This window comes from Ixodes scapularis, unplaced genomic scaffold (assembly GCF_016920785.2).
Source record: "Ixodes scapularis isolate PalLabHiFi unplaced genomic scaffold, ASM1692078v2 PGA_scaffold1__304_contigs__length_218370807, whole genome shotgun sequence".
NCBI classification, from domain to species: domain Eukaryota; kingdom Metazoa; phylum Arthropoda; class Arachnida; order Ixodida; family Ixodidae; genus Ixodes; species Ixodes scapularis.
Window position 1 is genome coordinate 145893476 of NW_024609846.1, and position 22635 is coordinate 145916110.

At 49.9% G+C, this 22635-nt stretch overlaps 1 protein-coding gene across 1 annotated transcript in view; it reads left to right on the forward strand.

The window, feature by feature from the left end:
- The window catches only part of LOC120843396 (octopamine receptor Oamb), a 243256-nt gene that overhangs the window by 69973 nt on the left and 150648 nt on the right, over positions 1-22635 (forward strand). The window contains exon 2 of the mRNA XM_042290367.1: positions 4347-4429. Within this exon, the coding sequence (XP_042146301.1) occupies positions 4347-4429 (83 nt within the window). The remainder of the gene's footprint in view (positions 1-4346; positions 4430-22635) is intronic.

Consider the following 22635-nt stretch of genomic DNA (forward strand, 5'->3'; position numbering starts at 1 on the left):
CGAATGTCGGGGACGTCATCAGTGACGTCGCTGATGACGTCATCAGTGATGATGACAATGACGATGCGGATGTCGGTAACGTCATCAGTGATGATGACGATTACGATGCGGATGCCGGTGACGTCATCAGTAATGATGAGGATGACGATGCGGATGCCGGTGACGTCATCAGTGACGATGACGATGACGATGTGGATGCCGGTGACGACATCAGTGACGTCACTGATGACGTCATCAGTGATGATGACGATGACGATGCGGATGTCGGTAACGGTATCAGTGATGATGACGATGCGGATGCCGGTGACGTCATCAGTGATGATGACGATGACGATGTGGATGCCGGTGACGTCATCAGTGATGATGACGATGACGATGTGGATGCCGGTGACGTCATCAGTGACGATGACGTCATTGGGGGTCACGCGACATCGGCGGGGGTCACGTGACCTCAGGGGAGTCACGTGACTTCGGGGGGTCACGTGACCTCAGGGGGGTCACGTGCCCCCCACGAGGTCACGTGACCCCGGTGGGGGGCTCGCGCGGTGCATTATGGGACATTTCCTATGATGCACCGCGCGATTACGCCGACGCCGACGCCGACGCCGACGCCGACGGCGACGCCGACGCCGCTCAAGCCGGAAACGGGCCCCTAAGATCTGCGCTCTAAAAAAATCAAACACCCTGTCTACAGTTGGGTCGGTGCGGCGGCAGTCGCTGCGTAGCAGAGCTATTCTGGAACTTTTGCGCCCACGACAAAACGTGCCGGCGAGACCGGTGCACCGTCGTACCACGTGCCCGCTCGCGTCATTGACGTCACGCATCTCGCAAGAGCCATAAATGGTAGATCGTAGAGCCGCTAAAGTATGGGCACTCTGTTCCCCGATATTGTTGTGGGCGCCGCCATCTTGGTGCTTAGTACAGAGCAGACGCGACTGTCGAACGTCATGATTCGAAAGTGGGACTTTCTACTGTAATATTGCTTTGGTCTATCGCGAACTGTTTAAACATTTGTAGAGGACGGCAAAGCGTTTCTTATGATTCGGGATAAAGCTTTAGATACCTGGCAACCATGATTTTAAGCACCAAGATGGGTAAATGTCGTTACTCTGAAGCATAGCTTATTTAGTGGCACTGTTAGCGTCTCTGCGGCGCCCTCATTCCCACTGTCTCGTTCTGACTTCAGTTCTGGCTGACATCTGTGGTGCAGAAAATACAAAATAAAAAAAATAAAAAAACTTGTGGCTTTTGTTGGACACAATCTGTGCTCCTTCGTTTTTGTAAGAATAGTCAAGCTTTCCTAATTTTGTCCGAAGCACGTGAAATCCTTCGAAACAAGATGACAGAAGACATCGCGCATGCGCAGAACTCTTGCGTAAAAGGTCTTGTTATCATTGGCGCCTCATGCTTCCTCTCGCGCACGCGTCATCAGTGGTGCAGGCAAAGGCACGGCTGCTGTAGTGTCCTTCACGGGCTACATTTAAAACTCTTTGATGCTCAAAACTTTACTTGATATACCGAAGATCTACAAAACCCTGACGTGACTTAACAAAAAAAAAAAAAATTAAATGCACTTTGTCTCTAAAAAAAAAAAATACTTATTAAAACGTGTAGTCGGAAATGTTGTCTTTGAGCGACATTGAGCATTTGCAGCACTGCTTCGCGTCGAACGACTGAAGCACTTACGGTCTGGGAAAAGGCACAGGTGTATTTCAAATTCCGCCGAACTTGCGACATTTGTGCCTGCTTATCTTCTCACCGTTTTGAGGCCTGTGGTGCACGCCATTATAACTCGCTTCCACTGTCGGTTTTGGTTTTAAGGGACGTTTGCTTCAAAGATGCATTTCGATCCTCCACTGGTCACCGCTGATATATTCGCCCTTGCGGCAGAGGGCGCCATATTTATTCAGGTTCACCTCTCTCGGGAGAAAATATTTCATTCTTCAGTTCTTGCTCCTGGGCAACGCTGTGCATCAAGGGGTAAAAAGTTAATAGTCTACCCTGTGCAGACCCTACAATGATGCGAACTATACTCCGTTTCACGTTATGTTGTGCCGTAGTGAAGGCTAGAAGTGTGAGCTCATAGCATTGGCAGCTGCAATTAATGCACGAGAGCTTGTGCCGCCGAGATGTGCTCGAGAGCAAGGATCTCTCGCATGTAGCCTTTCCTTCGGTGCATCATAAGGTGAAGTAGAGTATATACAAGGATTTGTTTATTAAGAATCGTTCCGCGGTTGTCGCCCGGAGAAGTTACTCTACGCTGTTTCACGCCGCGGGCAGTCGTCAGCAAGAAAAGGAGAAACTGTCGGTATGTTGCCTTCGCGTTGAATGTCCCTGCTGGTGACAGTCTAGGTTCCTGGACTCTAGCTTGGGGATAAGTGATGGTCGTGGCGGACCAAACACCCAATGCTTGCGGTCGGTAAAGCGAAACAAGGGGTGAATAAGTGACTAAGGAGACCTTCTTGAATTATGGTCGCGATGCCTTCGAAACAAGGAGCAGTTCCTATTGGTTAAAACGATACGACTTACAGAAATAATAAGGACTACGAAGAGTTACGATGATACACATTTTTGAAAAACCGGAGATGGCGGACAAAAAAGGGGAGAAACAACTTATGAATTTGTCTTGATCGTTCTGTGTTCCCTTTTTTATGCGTCGGCTCGGTTTTTTAAAAATGTGTAATATAAACCAGATCGTCTGTCTACTCACTATGCCAAAATTGTTCGAATTTACAGTCGTATTAGTTTATTAGCCAGCATAGAGTACTATTAGTCTTGAAACTAATGACGTCATGTTAACTTGGGATAAGACCTATTTAAGAAAGAAACACTTTAATTTGAGCTAATATATGCCCCACGCAGAATGCACACCGGATGGCGATTCCGCAAAATGCAGTTGTTATTGAGTATATAACTCTTTTGTGCATTCAACTTTACCGTCAACATTAGGCGCAATGAAGTTACAATCTGAGTTGAGCTAACGGTTTACTGTACACATTTCTGAAACTAAACAAGACAAAGGCGCATAGGGGTCTAGAGGTCGTCGTGTAACAGATATTCAGAAATCCAAATTTCACAAGAGTTGCAGTCTGAACGCGCGCTTCTTCCCCCGTGGCACCTAGCTTCTGTACGGTATGGAATTGCGCGAGCGAGAACTATGCATTGAGTGCTTCAAAATTAGCGAGTGCTCGAACTGATGAAAACAAACAACTGCACGATCCACAGCACTACTTTCAAGGTCCTATTCGCCCTACCCCCAGTCGTTCAAGCAGACGACACATGGTCCAATGAACGTAATGTACATTTCGCGATACGAGTATTGATTACACAGCCCCTTGCTTTGATAAGACATGACACTTTTGGGCCGTATCTTGCCATTGACGGGACGTAATAGCGTGTGTAATACGCTGCAAAATTTAAACGAAGGAAAGAAGATCTCTGTGCGTTCGAACGCGTGTTTTTTTTTAAAGATATCACTGCCTCGTGTCAATTTCATTCGTGGTGCATGTGTAATTTACTATAACGCAACTGCGAACGCATGCTATGACCGCCACGCCAGCAGAAATAACCCGCGATCGATCAGCGATCCTTGCACCCCCCAACGATAACAGTGCATGAGAACGCAACTACTTGCTAATTAGATTGACTTTGCTCCCATTTGTGTGTGCACATACATGTTCGTTTCCTTATTTGTTCCTCTCTTTGTGCTGACCTTTTCAACGCCAGTCCCATCCGAATCTCAGAATCGGACACTGCGCGGCGGCAGCTAGATTCGTTGATGTTCTGATTACAACATATTGTCGTCAGGTTATGTTTTTTCTGTTTGTTTTCTTTCTTATGTTTCTTCACTTTTGTCCCTCTTTCTCTTTTTCTTCTCTTTCCTATCGTCTCTTCCTTCTTTTTTTTTCTTTCCGCACTCTTGCCTTTTCTTTCTCCCCTTCCGTATTCTCTCCTCATCTCTTCCCCTGTCTTTTACTCACTCTCTTCTTCTGCCGTTTTGTCTCTTTCCCTTTCGCACACCTTCCTTTCGGCCGCCTCCTGACTCTGTCCCTTTAATTCCTTCCCCTTCTTTCTTCACTCTCTCCTCTCCTTATCTCTGCCCTCTCTCTCCTATTCTTTTTCATTTGTTTTCTTACCTCGCCTCCTTCATTTTTTTCCCCACTCTTTCTCGTATTTCATTTTCGGCCTTTTTCTTTCCTCAACTCCTCTCTCTCTCTCTTCCCCACTTCCCTTTTCTCCCTCCTTCTCCACCGTCTCGCCCCCTCCTCCCGTTTCCCGGAACTGCGCCGTGCTGCAGACTCTCGACCACCTCGGGGACCTGCGCGCCTCGCCGATCCACGTATCAGGGTCCGGCACGACGGGAGCGGGCTGTCTGAGATCTGCGGGAAGCGAAACGAACAACGCCCACCGCAGCGGCGTCCGTGTGACGGTCAGTGCAACGCCTACGTTATCCATTATTCACTCGTCGGGGGCTGTTGCAGCTGCTCTTTCCCAGAGAACATGCTCGGCCTTGAATCACCGCGACAAAAACGGAATAGAACACCAACCAATGCACCTGTCGTGGCACGGTGATGCGCCCGAGCCTGCATACTTGTTCGACCAGGGGAAACATCCAGCAAACGATATTAACTCCAACCAGTCTGGATCGTCTACTCACCCGGAAAGCACTTGGGAGAGCAACTGGCTGCAATCAACGGAGGTAGGCCGGCGAATAACGAAATAAAAAATATGTGTACACGTAAAAAGAAAAAAAAAAAAGGGGTCTGCGACAAAGGGCAAGAAGAGACGGGTCTGAACAAGGCTAGACTGGGGGTCAGAATAAGGGTTCGCGCATTTCCCGGCAGGGCGCTGTCGGGTTGGAGCTCGGCGGTCAGCCGCGGTCGCGTGCCTCTACGCCTCGAAGACGTGTGCATCAATTATAGTATTGGTGTTTATTTTCCGTCAAAAAGTATAACGAACGATGCCGAAAAAAAGAATGCTGCGAAATGCAGCTTGACAAATTCTCGCCCACCCCCTTCCCCGTCTCTCCACGTGCAGCAATAACAAAATGACAAAAAAAAAAAACATCAACATCAGTATTAGGTGAACAATGCAACTGCACACTGAGACTATATAGAAAGTTATAAACATTGGACACCAAACGTTCTCAAACAGCAATTCAGTTTCGCAACACATGACAGTTATTCAATAAGATGGTACACATATTTAAGAGTTAGAGTAACAGTGGTCATGAGTCGTGTTTAAAGAACCATATCTGTAAAAAATGTTCAAAGATATTTTGCTGAGGACTTTGTAGGGTTCCCGTCCAATAGTCCCCTTTCTCTTGATGAATGTGACACATCAACGCATAGGTCTCGACAGAAAGGGTTTATTCCACTCCCATTCTGCTGGGGCGTTTTGGGATCGGGAAAGATCATCGACGAAGCCTGGGAGGAGTGCGCCGCCACCGCTGTATGTCGATCGTTCCGGCGGTGCTGGTCCACACCGCATATTGGGGACGTCGCTGTCGAGGGTCGGATCCGAGGTCTAAATCGGGACCATGTCACCGGGACGTAACATGAGTCGGAGTCGCGGTCGCTAGACACCGCGAACGTCCCTTGTGCCCCAATTCCCACGCAAAAGTCCCACTTCCAATCTCCATCGCTCAACCTCCCAATCTCTTCGCTTCGCTGGGAAGCTCGACCAGGCAGCGTACAGTTCAGAAGATGGCCCAGAGCTCCACCGCTCACAACGCGCACGGGCACTTAGGCGTACAAAATACACCCAAACTGAAAGTCCTTTCCACCCCAATGTTCCAGACAGGCAATCAAACGGAAGCAAATCGCGGCACCGAATATTAAACAGCATGACGAAACCAAATCTTCAGCTCAGTGGATATACCGCAAGCTACAAACAAAGCTCTTTATTTTAAAACGATTAGGCACACGCTCATCAAGGTCGTCGCGCTACGTATTCAAAATATATACCCAGAAATAAAACTAATCAACTCAGGAGGCATGCAACAACACTAACCTGTTGTCGAATTGCACAAAGCCTTCACATAGTCATTGGTTTTATACAATAAAACTCAATCGCACTCTTCCAAAATGAAACATAATCTACCTTAGCGCTAGAAAAGGGCTGCTGCGACAATAGAATTCGCTTCCCCCGCAACTATAAATCACTTCTGACCATATACACGGAAAATTTTCAATTTCCGGGGGGGGGGGGGGGGGGGGGGGTCCATCCTTTCCGGGAGAAGTTTGGGACGTCTCTTGAAAAAAAACGTCCTAAACGTTTATAATCGTCTGGATAACGTAGGATAAGCATGCTGACGGCATGATACCTAAACAAATGTCTGCTTTTGTGACCGTATAATTTAGTTGTCATTGCAGTTCTGATCAGTGAATTTCGTGTTTCAAGCGCACTGACCGTAATGAAATGTTTCAACGTTTGGGAAAACAAAATGGGGCTTACAAAACGTATTATGTCGTAGATTTCCGTAGGCTGCGGGTCCGCTAGAGGTGACACTGTCGTCATTCGCCACTATTTCCAATGGCTTCCGAAAGAATTTCCCGCTTCTGGAAATTCCTTCGAAAGCCATTGGAAGTAGTGGCGACACTCAAACTGGTGAGTTGTGCATAACTCACCAGAGCTGGTGAGTGGATACATTTTTATTTATCCACTGGGCGCAAGCTATCGACATGTGCGGGCACCAGGGCGCACAGATGAGATTCATGATGTGCACTCAGAGGTTCCGGAGGCGATAGTACTTGCTTTTCCGAAGAACCCGGGAGAGGAGGAGGGAGGCCCCTTCCCCCCTTCCCCTTCCCGTAGTCGGCGCCTGTGTCTGACCAAGTCGCAAAACATGAAAACAAAAGACAATTGTGTGCACGTCATGAGCAGCAGAAAATCCTGCACCGTTCACGAGGTGCGATACACAATAGCCATACGAACAAAACCTGCCGCTAACAGTACCCATCATTAATCGCACATTTACGCACTGTTCGCGAAACTCACGCTACGAGCAAGCTACGACTAATCTACGCAGCATGCCTTCATCGGGATGGATAGCAACCACCCCGAGATACCTTTGTCCCGTGGTGCCGGCAATTATTCCAACACAAGAGGACAGCGTTCTCGTATGCCGGATGATGCGCCCAGCATGGCTAACGGATGTCCTTATTTGCAAAGCTCTGTCCGCAACGTCTAGATGTGGATCAGAGGTTACCGCGTCACTGTTCGGGGATGATCTCCAAACAAGAGCAACGAGCGTGCAACGGGGGTACACACCGAAGTGTAGTGCAGAAACCACCGTGAGTCCTGGTCCTGCGAAAGCTCGGAAGTCGCGATCAGAGCATCGATGGACATCCAAGTTTTTCCCCAACCTAGTCACAACACCGCATGATCAAAAGTCTTCTTGAGGACTGTCAAGGCCGACCAAGTTCGAGTAATGGAGGTACCTCATCTAAGTGTCTCGCAACCCTTCCAGTTCTCAATCCAAGCAACATGTTCTTGGATGAACGCGGCAGGGTACACACAAAGCCTCCCCAGACCAAGTCAACGCGCCGCATGACTCAAAAGTCATGCGGAAATGTCCTGGGTCGGTCAATGCGAGCACGCCACAAGCGCGCCCTTCATCTTCCGCGCAATGCGAGTGACACCGAAGTGTCCTATAATCTAACCGGCCGTGGTCTTGGAAATGTACCAGTTAATAACCTGCAATTGCTCGGCATAAACAGTTTCCGCAGCTCTGCATAAACAGTTTGTCAGATTCCTATGCTGCCCTGACACCCGCCGATGTGAACCGTACGTTTACGCGGAACTCCCGCGCAACTGTACAGGATAAAACTATGAACAACTCGTAACATTATCTCAAGACCACCACCACCCTCGTGGAGCTTTTCGCTACATGAGAACGGCTCCTTCCTCAGCTTGACCCCTCCGCGCGCCCGCGCGCCCGAACCGGACACAAAAACGCGAAAAACCGGTATACCATGCCCAGCGGCGACGCAGGGCACCTACTTTACCGCCCTTCTCCGGGCATTGGGAAAACAACTCCAGAGTAATCTCCACCAGAAGCGCAAACTCCGATATGGCGGTGGGAGGATACGGCAAAAGCTGCACGCAGTTCAGCGGGATCAACCTCACGACTCTACAGCTAGGCACAAGCGGAACATGACAATCGTGTCAACCTGGACTCCACGGGGCATTACACAAAGCCACTGAAAAGGTGGGCACAGAGACTCGATGACTGCGAAATTCCAATGCATTTACACCAGGCATCACGTAATTGCCAATACCTGAATACCTGGGGGGGGGGGGGGGGGGGGGGGATCAGTCCCAAGGTGTCGCCTCTGGCCGCATGGTACTGCATCAGAGCGGTCGGAACTACAAGAGCGCATATTGTCACGAATGACAAGTTAAACAAATAAAATAACTCAAAGAACTGGAATGTTTAATGGGGCGAACTTTTGCCCAAAAATAAAAAGGAAACAAAAGAAAACAGCAGAGCGTCGTGGGCGTCGAATTCGGCGGAACAGCAGGGTCGAACGCTGGGGCGAAACTGACACTGGCTGCCACGCGGAGCCCCTTTGGTATACACGCGTGGGCATCTGGAAAAATCGGTGTAGAAGGTTCGGCATGTATGGGGCGAACTTTTGCCCAAAAATAAAAAGGAAACAAAAGAAAACAGCAGAGCGTCGTGGGCGTCGAATTCGGCGGAACAGCAGGGTCGAACGCTGGGGCGAAACTGACACTGGCTGCCACGCGGAACCCCTTTGGTATACACGCGTGGGCATCTGGAAAAATCGGTGTAGAAGGTTCGGCATGTACAAAATACTCACCTCGAATCAGCCAACACTGGTCTCGAATTTACCAGAGCCAACACTGTTCTCGAATTTACCAGCCGGGGTTCGATTCCTGGCAGCGTACCCGCTGCCAGGAATCGAACCCCGGCTTTCTGCGTGGAATGCACGCGCGATAGCCGTTAGACCACGAGCGCGCTGCCTACTTAGTCAGCTGCGCTCGCGGCATTATTCTCCTCTTTAAAAAAGTGCATCGTCCCGATGCAGCACAAAACGAAAACACAAATACACAACAAAAGGATAGCAGAATCGCAAGCCACAGTTCATAGTTCACAGTTCACTCTTTGACGAGAGTCCAAAGTTCTATCGTTTATACGGCTTGAGCCGGACGACGTGCACCACCTCGGGTTGTGGCTGGCGTCTTGCAGATGGGCGCGTTCCGTCGGGTGCAACTTCTCAGTTCAGATCGCCGAGGGGTCGGTTGATTTTGTAGGGTCCGAAATAGCGTTTGAGAAGCTTCTCGCTGAGACCGCGGCGCCGTATGGGTGTCCACACCCATACCAGGTCTTCGGGTTAAAAGTGGAAGTCCCGGCGACGAAGGTTATAGCGGCGTGCGTCGACTCGCTGTTGGTCATGAATCTTGATTCTTGCCAGTTGGCGAGCTTATTCCGCGCGTTGCGTGATCAGTTGAGCGTCGTCGTTGCCATCGTCGGCCGGCACGTGAGGCAGCATGGCGTCGAGTATGCTGGTAACCGTTCGGCCGTGTACCAGTTGGAACGGTGCCATTCCCGTAGTTTCTTGAACCGCTGTGTTGTACGCAAACGTGATGCACGACACCACTTCGTCCCACGTCTTGTGCTCTACATCGACTTACATAGAGATCATGTCGGCGATCGTCTTGTTGAGCCGCTCCGTTAGCCCGTTGGTTTGCGGATGATAAGCGGTGGTTCGTCCATGGCTGGTGTGACTGAGCCGAAGAACCTCTTGAGTCAGCTGTGCCATGAAGAATGATCCTCGATCTGTGATCAGCACTTCAGGTGCACCTTGTCGAAAGAGGATGAACTCGACGAAAAACTTGGCGACTTCCATGTCTTTCGGATGGCAGGGCTTTCGTCTCAGCTTATCGTGTAAGATAATCGGTCGCGACGATAATCTACCAATTTCCTTGCGTCGATATTGGGAATGGCCCAAGTAAATCCATTCCGACCTGCTGGAAGGGCGTAGTCGGGGCAGGTATCGGCTGCAGGAGTCCTGTTGGCTTCGTCGGAGGCCTCTAACGTCGTTGGCACTCACGGCACGACCGTGCGTACAGATGGAGTGTTTTCGGGAGTCTTGGCCAGTAGTACCTGTCACGAATCCGGGCGAGTGTCCTGCTGTAGCCAAGGTGTCCAGCCGTCGGGTCGTCGTGGCATGCTTGAAATATTTCTTTCCGCACGTTGCCGGAACAACCAGCAGCCAGGCAGGGTTGCTCGTTCCGAAGTTCTTCTTGAAGAGCGCGCCTATCCGCAGAACGAAGCCTGACAAGTCTCGGGCTAAGACTCGCGGAACTGAACTTCCTTGACTTTCTGGTGGTCGATCATGGCGCGAAGTTCCGGGTCGTCTCGTTGAAGTGCTCCCATGTCGGTATCGGTAACTGCGCCGAGAAAACGGGCGTCATCGTCGTCGTCAGCGCTTTCGGGAGGAGATTTGACTGGGGCCCCAGACAAACAGTCGGCGTCGTTATGCTTGCGACCAGACTTATGCATAATGGTTATGTCGAATTCTCGCAGACGAAGATTCCAGCGCGCGAGGCGTTCCGACGGGTCCTTGAGGTTTGCGAGCCAACAGAGAGCGTGGTGGTTCGTGTCAACGCAAAACGGGATCCCGCACAGGTACGGGCGGAACTTGGTTAATGCACAGATGACAGCGAGACATTCCTTGTCGGTCGTTGAGTAATTTTGCTCTGCCCTGGACAGTGCCCGGCTTGCGTGAGCGATCACCCTCTCTGCTCCGTCCTGCCTTTGGACGAGTACCGCGCCGAGCCCGGCGTTGCTGCCGTCCGTGTGAACTTCCGTTTCCGCTGACGGATCCAAGTGTCAGAGGAGAGGGGGCGACTGAAGTCTTTCCTTGAGTTCGTTGAATGCTTGTTCTTGCTCCTCCCCAGTCTTGTACACGTTACTAAAAAAAAGTAATCGATTACAATTACTATTACTTTTGGCTAAAAAGTATTCGATTAGATTACTTGATTACCTGACGGCAAAAGTAATTGGACATTACTTAAAGAAGTAATTGTTACTTTTCCGATTACTTTATTTTGTGAAGACACATCTTTAGCGCTCATAACAATGAAGCACTTCCAACCTATATTTCACAATTGCACAAGTATTGAAGAAGAAAAACTGGCCCCCACCTCGTGGTAGTTGCACCTTCACAATGCGGACACAAGCATAGAATTCGTTTGAAGACGTTTAATGATTTGGGCGTTCGCCAGTGTGTGTGTGTGTGGGGGGGGGGGGGGGGGGAGCGGAGGGGGTGCTAGATCTTGTTAAGCTTGAGAAAGGGTTGTCGCTCAAAGTTTGCGTCGCTCATTTTATTATTCACATGTGGATGAGCTCACATGTTATACAAAAGAGCAGCAGCTCCAGGATTTGAAGCGGATCATCTGTAGTATCCATTAGCGGAAGAGATCGCCCCGACCACTTCTCAACTCGAAACATTGCTTGTCACAAAGACCACGTAGGGGAAACGGGGAAATATTTCAACTGCCTTTGTTATATTTTGCATCCGCTTTAGGCATTCTTCGGTTCTGGTTCTCCTACGGGTTGCGAGTAGGTACCCTAAGCAGGATTTTTTTATTTTTTTATTTTTGTGTGTGTGTGCGTGAGGGGTCTAGTTTGAACGAAGGACTCGCAGAGCTGCATTCTGCTTCCTCAAACTTCGAACTGAATGGCCTTTGTCACGCACTGTGGCTTCCCTGGGGCTTCCCACTCCCAGTCCCAGCTCGAAAAAAAAAACACAAAAGAAACGGACATTCCACAGAAACTGTACATAGAAAGAGATTAACCTCGTTTCCTGCAGCTTCGCAAAAATCTTTCTTTTTTCCGTTCGAAATATTAAAAGCAAATTTGATTTTTGTCATTTCATAAAAAAAAGGCGTGTGCCCGGGGGGGGGGGGGGGGGGGGGGGGGTCGGGTCCCGTGGACAAATTGTAACGGTTACAAGTAATTTCATTACTTCAAAAAGTAATCAGATTACTCTTGTGATTACTGCCTAATAAAAGTAATCAACTGATTACAAAATTACTCCAAAAAGTAATCGATTACAAGTAATTTGATTACTTGTAATGCGTACGGTACAAGTCTGCTCCTCCCCCACTGGAAGTTCACGTCGTCCTTCCTAAGATGTGCGAGCGGTGCAGAAATCTTGGTGAAATCGCGAACGAAACGCCTGTAGTAAGCGCACAGTCCAAGAAATCTTCTTACGGCTTTCTTGTCTGATGGTTTCGGAAATTCGGCAACAGTGGATGTCTTTGCAGGATCACTGCTTACACCCTGAGCACTCACGACATGGCCCAGAAATTTGAGCTCGCCGTAAGCGAACCGACATTTTGGCCGCTTAAGTGTCAGCCCAGCATTCTGGATAGGCTTTAGCACGGCTCGCAAACGTCTCAGGTGCTCGTCGAAGTCGCTTGCGAATACCACGACGTCGTCGAGATAGACGAGGCAGCTTTGCCATTTCAAGCCGGAAAAAACGGTGTCCATTACGCGCTGGAACGTCGCCGGTGCTGTGCACAGTCCGAACGGCATCACTTTAAATTCGTACAGTCTGTCCGGCGTGACGAAGGCAGTCTTCTCGCGATCCCGTTCGTCGACCTCGATCTGCCAGTACCCACTCTTCAGGTCCATCGACGAAAAGTATCGGGTATGGCGCAGCCGGTCCAGAGTATCGTCGATGTGTGGCAGCAGGTAGACGTCCTTTTTTTGTTACGGCGTTTAGTCGATGATAGTCCACGCAGAACCGAAGAGTCCCGTGTTTCTTTTTCACCAAGACTACCGGTGAAGCCCACGGACTCTTTGAGGGCTGGACAATGTCGTCGTCGAGCATTTCTTGGACCTGCTTTTGGATGACTTCTCTCTTTTTCACAGATACACGATGCGGCGACCGATGAACAGGAAGCGCGTCGGCATCAGTAATAATTCGATGTTTCGCAACCGTCGTTTGGCGCACCCTTTGACGACATGGAGAAGCACTCACCGAACTCGGCGAGAAGGTCACTGAGTTGTCGTCGCTGTGGGGTAAGCAGAGTTGGATCGATGTCGAACTGCAAATGCGGCGTTGTCTTGTGTGGCCACGAAGAGAGGTCTTCTGCTATTCCGGCGATTGCGACTGAGTCCGCGAATTCCTCGGCGTGACCCACGGCGGTGCCTTTCGTAAGGTCCTGAGCCTCCTGTCGGAAGTTTGTTACGAGTGCAGCAGTGTGTCCGTCTTAGAGCTCCGCGATGCCCCTTGCGATGCCGATCTCTCTTCCTAGAAGCAACTGAAGGCTTCCCTCGAGCAGAACGTCGCCGCAGAAAGTCTCATCCATCCCGACGGGTACGAAAACACTCGACCGCGGCGGTAAGTTCACGTGATTTGCGAGGACTCGGACCGCGGATGACGTCGCTTTGGGTTTCTCCCGTGGTGGAGCAGGTTTTCGTAGCGTCAGCCGGTTTGCTCTGAGGTCGATGACGGCGCCATACTCGCAAAGAAAGTCCATTCCGAGGATAACGTCCCTCGAGCAGTTTTGCAGAACGACAAACTTGGCAGGGCATGTCTCACCGGGGATCTCGACGCGAGCACTGCAAATCCTGACTGGCGTGATGAGGTGCCCACCGGAGGTCCGAATCTGCGGGCCATCCCATGGTGTCGTCACTTTCCGAAAGCGTTGGGAGAGCCTCCCACTCAGGACAGAGTAGTCTGCTCCGGTGTAGACGAGAGCCGACGCGTCGTGGCCGTTGATAACGACGTTTTGGGTTATTATTTACCCTCGCAGGAGAGTCGTTTCGGTCTCTCGTGACGTTTGAGTGGGGGCCCTCCGACTTTTGTGGAGGTTCTTGGCGTCGGCCGTCTTCGGCAACTTCGCCTCCAGGAATTCCCACGCCTAGTTTCTTCGGCGAGGGGCGACAGGCTTTCAAGCCGGGGTCGGTGCATCGACGAAGCTGGACGTCGGGGCGACTGCGACCGGAACTCTCGGTGGAACGCAGGTTCGGGTGACTGAGGTCTTCGCAGGTACTCGTCGATCTCCCGAGGTCGTTCACCATAACGGGGGCGCGGGTCGTTTGGGTGCAACCCGCGCAGCCTGAGTCGTCGGTATGGGCATCGGCGGCAAGTGTTGTCTGCTTCCCCGCAGTGGAAGCACAGTGGGCTTCGGTCGGGCGTTCGCCACACGTCGGTCTTCCGGGGTACGCGGGGCTCCTGGCAGGCGTACTGGACCTGGTTGTCGTGGTGTCTGTCGTGCTATGGCGCAGGAGACTGACGTCGGGGCGGCGCGACATAGGTGCGATAAGGAGGCGGTGGCCGTCGGGCCACTGTGGCGTAACTTATGGTGAATTCCGCTCGCAGATCTCGAGCGCTCCAAAAGCGCTCCATTTGGAGCGCGCATATTCCGCTCGCAGATCTGGCTGAAGTTGGTCATCTTCCGCTCGTAGATCTCTGGCAGCGCCCGCTCCACGGAGCGCCCCAAACTCCGCCGAACTTGCTCTGCGGGTTTTCACGGATCTCTCCGGAAGCTGACAGAGCGGCCCACGTGATTTCCGTCCAAATCGGCGGTGCGCATGCGCGGCGAGGTTGGAGAGATCGGCGGGCCGGTCGGGTCGTGGAGTTGGATCTGTTCGGGTGCGTCGGTTGTTTACTCTGGATTGTGACGGCTCGAACGCTTCTACCTCGCATAGATCAGGGATAAAAAGCCGGGAATGTGGAGCGTGGCAAATCGTAAGCGCTGACGTCTGTGATCGTGAGAGGAAGAACAAGAAAAAGAACGACAGAAAAGCCGGAGGCAGACGCAAGGTTAGGCCTATTCATTCGGCAGCCAGTGATTGTTTACCTTTTTTACACTGCATTCCGTCGGCGTTTTTCCATGAAATAAAGCAAGAAGTGGTTAGGCAACGACCGCGCAAGTGATGGTTTGTTACCTGTGTTTATTAAAGTCGTACTACAAATCTGAACTCCTTCGCTGGCAATCGCTGCATGTCCGTGCCCCGCCGCTTCGAAGCGGCCGAAAGGTATGTGACGGTGCCGAACGCGGACGTCTTCGTTATTTGTGACATGGGCGCCGCGGTACGTATAATTTCGCCCGGCCTGTGTCGCGTGTTACTCCTGCAGCTAAGCAGTGACAATCGTCGCTAGTCGTCGGAAATATCAGCCGGCTGAGGCGTTGGTGGGCTTGTCAAGTTCGAGCAGCGGCCATTTTGTACGGCGGAGGGAGAAGGGGTGGGGAGAGGGGGGGTGTGGGAGAGGTCGCTCCAAAAATGCAAGTTTATCTTCCCCTCGTCGATTCGGAGCGGGTCCCACGGAGCGGAATTTTGCCTCCCTCGCGGATTTTGGAAAGCGTTCCAGATCTACGAGTGGAATTCACCATTAGAGTCGGTGGTTCCGGAGCGGTGCTGACGAGAGCCTCTGGCTGCAGCGCTTGCTGGACTTCTTCCCTGACAATCACCGCGATTGAGGGCAAACCTGGGCTTGCGGCGACAGGTAGAAGCTTCTTGATCTTCTCCCGGACGACGTCCCGGATTATCTCGCCGATGTCCGTGGGGTTGCAGCCGAAAGACGAAAAAGCAGCGACGCCGAGAACTTGGTGATAATGGGTGGCACGTGCTTGAAGGGTACGTTCGATGTTAGTGGCCTCTGTGATGAAACCTTCGACGGTGGTAGGCGGGCTCCGAACAAGGCCTCTGAAGATGTTTTCCTTCACGCCGCGCATCAAGACCCACAGCTTTTTCTTTTCGGGAGCGTTTGGGTCGGTGCGATTCATGAGGTGGAGAAAGTCTTCGACGAAGCTTGTGGCGCTCTCGGTCGGCCCTGGGGTTCTCGCTCGCAGGAGTTCTTCGGCACGCTGTCGTCGCCGCTGTTTGGCAAAGGTGCGTCGCAGCTCGGCCTGGAATTCTTCCTACGACGAAATCGACGGTTCGTTGTTCTCGAACCAGGTGCGTGCCGTGCCTTCCAGAGCGAAGTAGACATTCTGAAGGCACTGCTCCGGTGTCCATCAGTTATGGCGGGCCACTCGTTCGTAATGTTGTAGGCCATCTTCAACATCCTCGTGGATCTCACCGTGGAAAGGCGTCGGAGTCCGGGGTGTGACGTCCAGGTATATGACGGCAGAAGCGGCCGGGGTCTCCGACTGGTTGGCCATCGTCGTCCTTCTTGTTTACTTGGTCTTGGGTGAAACGGTCCTGATTCCGGGGGTAGGTCAAGGGTTCGGCGACTTGATCGGATACCGGCCTGGTCTTCGTTGGGTTCTTGGGGGCTTGGGTTCGGACTTGCACTGCGGGATCTCGGAGGAGAGCGCTGCACGGACATGCGGCACCCAGCACCCCCACCAAAATTTCACGAATGACAAGTGAAACAAAAGAAAATAACTGAAAGAACTGAAACGTTTAATGGGGCGAACTAGTGCCCAAAAATAAAAATGAAACAGACGATAACAGCAGAGCATCGCGGGCGTTGAAGCCGGCGTAACAGCAGAGGTAGAGCATTCTAACCTCGAATCAGCAACACGGTTCCCGAATTTTTCCGAACATTACATTAGAGTCAACAAAAATGCGTACCCGCGGCCACGTATCGAACCCTGGCCGCGGGTATGTAAGGTGCGTGGAAGGCACGCGCGATAACCGTTAGGCCACGAGCGTTTATTTTTCCTTTATTGCCTGTTTTTACATTTGTACAATAGGAGATATACAAAGGAGGGGTTAAAAACACGTCAGCCGTAACTTGGCTGCTTTGGCGACATTAAAATTCTTTTAGACACACCAAACCATCGAGAATGGGCAACCAATCCGGCTGTTCGGGCTGTTCCCGGAACAATCCACGCATGCCGGCAACACTTTCAATAAAATATTCACGCGCCGAGCGGACTGTTTTATCAGCGCGATTTACGCCTACTCTTGTTTTCCATAGACTGTGAAGGCCAAGTAGTAGTATCATAAGGTACGCCATTTACATTCTCTATTGATAGAAACCGTATAGCTCTGGCGGTTATCGGGAAATCCTTTTTGAGTGTGCGCTGGAGTATATTCCACAAAAACACAGTGTCCCAGCAGTAAATAAACAGGTGTTCTACAGTTTCCGGCTGCTTGCATAAAATACAATACGTTGACCATGGCACAAAAATTCCTTTTTTTCTAACCATGGCTTTACGGGTAGGACGCCACAATGGAGTTTAAAGAAAAAGGATTTAGCATTAGGCTTTACCGGCATCTTCTTCACTCTTTTTGAAACATCTAGGCCAGGGCCTTCAGAGTATAGGGAACGATAAAGAGGCACAGGCAGCAGAACATCAACCAAATCTCGATACATTTGTTTTCCGGGACACGGTACTAAGATAGTCTAAGGAAAAACGGACCTTCAAGATTCGAAAAGAAAGTAACACTTCTCACAAATACCCTCGCACAGCGGCACCTGTGCGAAACAATAAACTCTGACCAAAACGTTTTGCAGACGAGCTTGAACAACTGTACGCAAAAAGGCATCCCTCTGATCACGTATAAACATGAAGCGTGAAACAATCTGACGTATGAACAAATGGGACAATCTCAATCCACCACTTCGCACCGACCTAAAAGAATTCGTTCGAGCAGAACGCTCCCATGTCGAAGACTAAATAAAAACGGCACATACCTATGCAGCTTTTGTACATTCATACGTGACATACACATCACTTGCAATATATACCAGACCTTTGATATTAAAAAAGATTACACACGGTAGAACGCGCGAACATAGATAAATCCCTACCCCTCCACCTTTCCGCCTTTAATCTAACATTTTCGGTCTCTTCGTTCCAATAATTTGTGGTGTCCTGATAACGTTGTAAAGGCATTCCGAGATACTTCGTGGGCAAAGTCTTCCACCTAACATTCATGAACACTTCTGGCTTACATGGCCGGTCACCGTGCCAGAAACTCACGCATTTATCAAAGTTCACCACGCTACCAGTTTGCGCGCAAAAGAAAGAAACCACATTTATCGCTTCACGTACGTTGTCTCAATCGACACAAATAACAGCGACATCATCCGCGTAGGAAAGAACCTTTACTTTACTTGACTGAAATTTATAGCCACGAATATTACTATTATGAATAAGCTTTAAACAAAAAGGCTCCAAGTAAAGCGCAAACAGTAGTGGCAAAAGCGGGCAACCTTGCCTCCCAGAAGTCATAACTTTGATACATCCGGTGACTCCCTTATTTACAATTAAACTAGTTGTGCAATTTGTATTCACCATCTTTACGCCCTCAAGAATAACAGAGCCTACGTTCGTATGCTCTAGAACACAAAAAAGTACCTCATACGAAACGCGATCGAACGCTTTTTTCAGGTCGAGCTGCAGCATCGCCACTCGTCCAGAAAAACGCATCACAGCACTCTAGGACAGATCTGGCCACTTGAATATTTGTAGCTATAGTGCGCCCTTTAATACCGCACGTCCGGTGCGTTCCCGCGAGACATTGAATCACGGAGGGCAACCGTCTAGCCAGAACTATGATCAAAACTTTGCAATCCACATTGGTTAAACTAATTGGTCTATACGCTGATACAGACAAAAGTTTTACTGGACCTTCAGACTTGGGAAGAAGCACAGTGTGCGCCCTTAAAAACGAGTGCAGCAACAAGTGAATTTCGTAGGCCCGGTCGGCCAAAACCTTACGCAGTGCAACTGCTGCCTCACTTCTAAAAGTTTTATAGAAAACTGCCCCAAAGGCCATCCGGCCCGGGCGTTGTTGGGTCCGAGGGGGTTCTCCAGGCAGCCTCCATCAGGGCCAGGCCAAGACAGGAACAGCAGGCCGACTCCCGGCAAGAACATCACGAGACGGGAGGGTCTCTCGCGACACACCTCGTTTAATACGTATATACAAAGTAACTACATCGTCCGAGAGCACACATGCGCCCTCTTGTTTATTCCTTTAATAGGGTCGCTGTTGGTGCCCCACCGGTTGGCAGCCAATGGTGGCCGAACTGCCAACAAACGTCCTGTTCAGGTCCCGCTCCCACTCATCCCCCGAGCATGCACACGCACACACTGTAGTGGCGGCCGGACATCACATCCGGCGCCGAGACACTCTCGCCCTCGAATTCCGCGCCGAGGAGGCGACCACAAAGGGTCCACTGTCAGCCCGGGAGACGACGTTGGCTGAGATAGTGCTGATCCCTCCATCAGGCGGCGTTGTGGCACGAGAAAGGGTTTGGCCGGAACATCCGTTAGGTGGCGTCCGAAGATAACCCCTGCCGAACACACCCTCATGGAGGTCCCGCAGCTGGCGCGCCGTCACCCGGAATCCTCGCATGGTAATCCCCCGGTTCCTGCGTCGGCTGACCCCGTTTCCGGCCAGCGTAATCGCAGCCAGAAAGAAGGGTCCGTCTCAGCTTCGCGCTTAGGTGTGGTGACATCAACACGGTGGTCCTCCGTCGAAAGCCACGGCATCCCTTTGTCGCCTCTCGCTTCGTTTCCGGGCACAACTGACCGGAACCATATGGCGACGATACTCAAGGGGCTACCGGTGCCGGTTGGATTAGAGAGAGATGGTCTGGTCCGGGGGCCGTTCATAACAGCGTCTTGCCGGGACTTAATTCGTCAATAGCTTTTTCAATTTCTCCAATACTGACTGGCACTTCCAAGCTTTTGCAAACCTGCTGATCCAGTTGCGGCATCGATGACAAAAAACAAGTTTTATAACCCGTATCTAAAGGGACACTGTTCCCCAGCAGATTGCGATAATGTTCTACACACACTTTTTCACTTACATTCTTATCGCGGGTTAGAGTGGCGCCGTAACTTATCTCTTTCATTTCGTTGCGTTTTGCATATCTTTGTTCCGTCGCTAAGCGAGCGCTTTGTCGGACTTTCTCCCATCAAACACTTTTCACTACGCGCCCGCACAATAGCCTCTCTGTACTTTTGAGCATCGATAACTTCCAGTTTACTTTTAACATCTCTTATTCTTTCACGAACTCGCCGGGTTTCTTGCCTTCTTCGGCTATGAACATGTCTAACTCGCGCCGAAGATCGTTCTCTTCAATCTTTTTCTGATGAGTAATATGACGCTACATCTCTCGATAGCGATCATTTTGACGTCCTCTTTAAACAATTCCCACCTTTCTCCCCACTTTGCTTGGTCATTCACACTTAAATTTTGAAACAATTCTTTAAATTGAGAAATAAAAGGATCATCCTTAACTGCACCCGTTTATCTTCCATAGCGCCCATTCCCAACGCGGTTATTTCTCCTTGTTCCCAAGAGTAAAAAATACCAATGCATGGTCGCTAAAAGACACGTGTTTGACCTCGTAGTGCTCGCAAAGGGGAACACGTCCAAGAGAAATATACGCGCTTTCAAGCCTCGCATGGCTATTACCTTGAAAATGGGTGTACTGAACCCCTCCTTTAGCTGCACAAACAGTGACGTCCTCTGATGTATTTCTTGCAATAATTTCACTCAAAGAAAAAGCACTGGAATCTCGAAAGCACGCTTGATTCACTCAATCCTCTAGAGAGCAAATACAATTAAAATCGCCAAGAAAAATAACGACCTTATTACAGTTGAGATATGTTTCGATACTTTATAAAAAAAACTTTACGCTCACTTTCTCGGCTTGGCGCATGAATACAAATAACCCGCCACCCAACGTTAGAAAAGGAAAAATCACAAAACACAAGACGGCCAGAGGAACACGAATGTACGGCCGTTTCTACAACACCTACTGACCGGCGAATTAATAAACAACAACCTCCGGAAAAAACAACCGCGAGCGAAACGCATATATTGAAAAAAAGACTGAAAGGGTCTCACCATACGGTCCGTCTGTTCCAACGAGGTAGAGGGGCTTAGAGTGATAAACCGGAAGTTCGGAAGTGGCACCCCCCCGGTTGCCGCCATATTTTACGCAAATGTGACCACTCGTCACGTGACCTCCCAAGAGCCGTGACGTCACAGGTAAGATGGCAGCGCCCAGAGCTGGCGGATGCGAGTTTGTTCGGTGCGCGGTAGCCGTGATGTGCAGCTGCTTTCCGACGACTTCGGGCTTCTTCGTGCTCGCTGACGCAGGTATAATGTGAAAATATGAAGGAATGAGACTTTATACCGTTTTTGCGCAAGATCGCTCTGGATCATCTGGATATTAACGCCTGTGAGACAGCATCGCCGTACCGGTGCTCGGATTCCGGGATGTGTCCGAGGACCGATAGAACTTTGAGTGCTTTTACCATGAAATTTTCGCATTCTCTTAGCTTTGTTTGAACGTTGAAATATCTGAGAATCTACGCGAAATGTATACGTCGCGTTAGGCCCTAAGGGAAGTTGGTTCAGCCCTCCGTCACCGAACAACCATAGCAACTTTTAGCAAGGAAGCTCCTGCGATTCTTTTGTGCTAATCCACGATTCTACATTCGATCGCTTTTCTTCCTCTTTTTTTGTGTGTGTGTGAGTGCGAAGTGCACCCTTATTTTCAGCTACGAGGATGGCGTTTTACTGAGTATGGGGAAGAATAAATCGTTGCAGGCACCTGCTTCAAAGCTATTCGACTTGCTATAAGAACAACTGTTTTGGTGCATGCATAGATTAACTGCGCATTTTTTCTGTTTTGTAGGATTTATTGCAGCTATACTCTTTTCCATCAAGAGTGCATTGTATTAGTCGGTCAATTATTTAATTGTTCTAATTACCTGGGTAAGATGATTCATATTTGTGTTCATCCCTTGCCTGGAGAGCAGTCTTGTTGAAAAATGTTGACTACCATTCCTTTCGGTCTCTTCAATAGACTCTTTTTAAAAGTGTGGGCTGTCTATACTTCGCATCACCGTTACTTGGAAAAGGCCAACCGCCACAGCCCCCTCGAGCCAATCAGAGAGACGGAGCGAAGGTGTGTGACAAATCTGTGCAGACAAGCACTCTGGTGATATGCTTTCATGTGCCTCTCTCCAATGTGTGTATTGACTCACCGAGACGGTAGCCTTTGCCGTCTGCCAAATTCTGATGAAACAAATTACAGTAGCTACTATTGTAATTACCCCAAGCTTTCAGACTTTGGGCATTTGTTCGACAAGAATGTTATGTCCGCCATCCCTGTGAATTCGGCTCAGCACGTATTGGACTCGAATGCTGCATTAGCGTTCGACGTGAACTGGGGCCCATTCGTGTGCTTTACGCCGAAAAAAATGGTGACAGTTGTGTTGCTTGATAAGGTTCTGCAAAGGGTCTATTGTGTCATACATATAGGAAGTGTCATGCTATATAACAATGCATCAACACATACTATTAAACTATATGCTCAGAGGTCTGTTTGTTTCTCCATTTAACAAGTTACAGCAGTGTGCTTTAATGCTATTATCATGTGTGTAGTTTTAAGTATCCTCTCTGCAATGCCTATGAAGGCCCCTGGAAGGAATAAATTAATAAATAACATTTTCACATCTCTGGAGTCGGTTTTCGGATGCACCACATGTTCAGGAAAGGTTGAACGAGTGCAGCCCCTTGCAAGAAGTCTGCCAGTCTGGTATGACCCCTTAATTAATATTGAAGGGTCAGAGATGCGAGTGTCCTCGTAAGGTCCAGAGCGTGCAGTGGACACAATTCTCGGTGTGTAGACTCTCAAGGCATGAAGGCAAGTGGAAATATGTTTA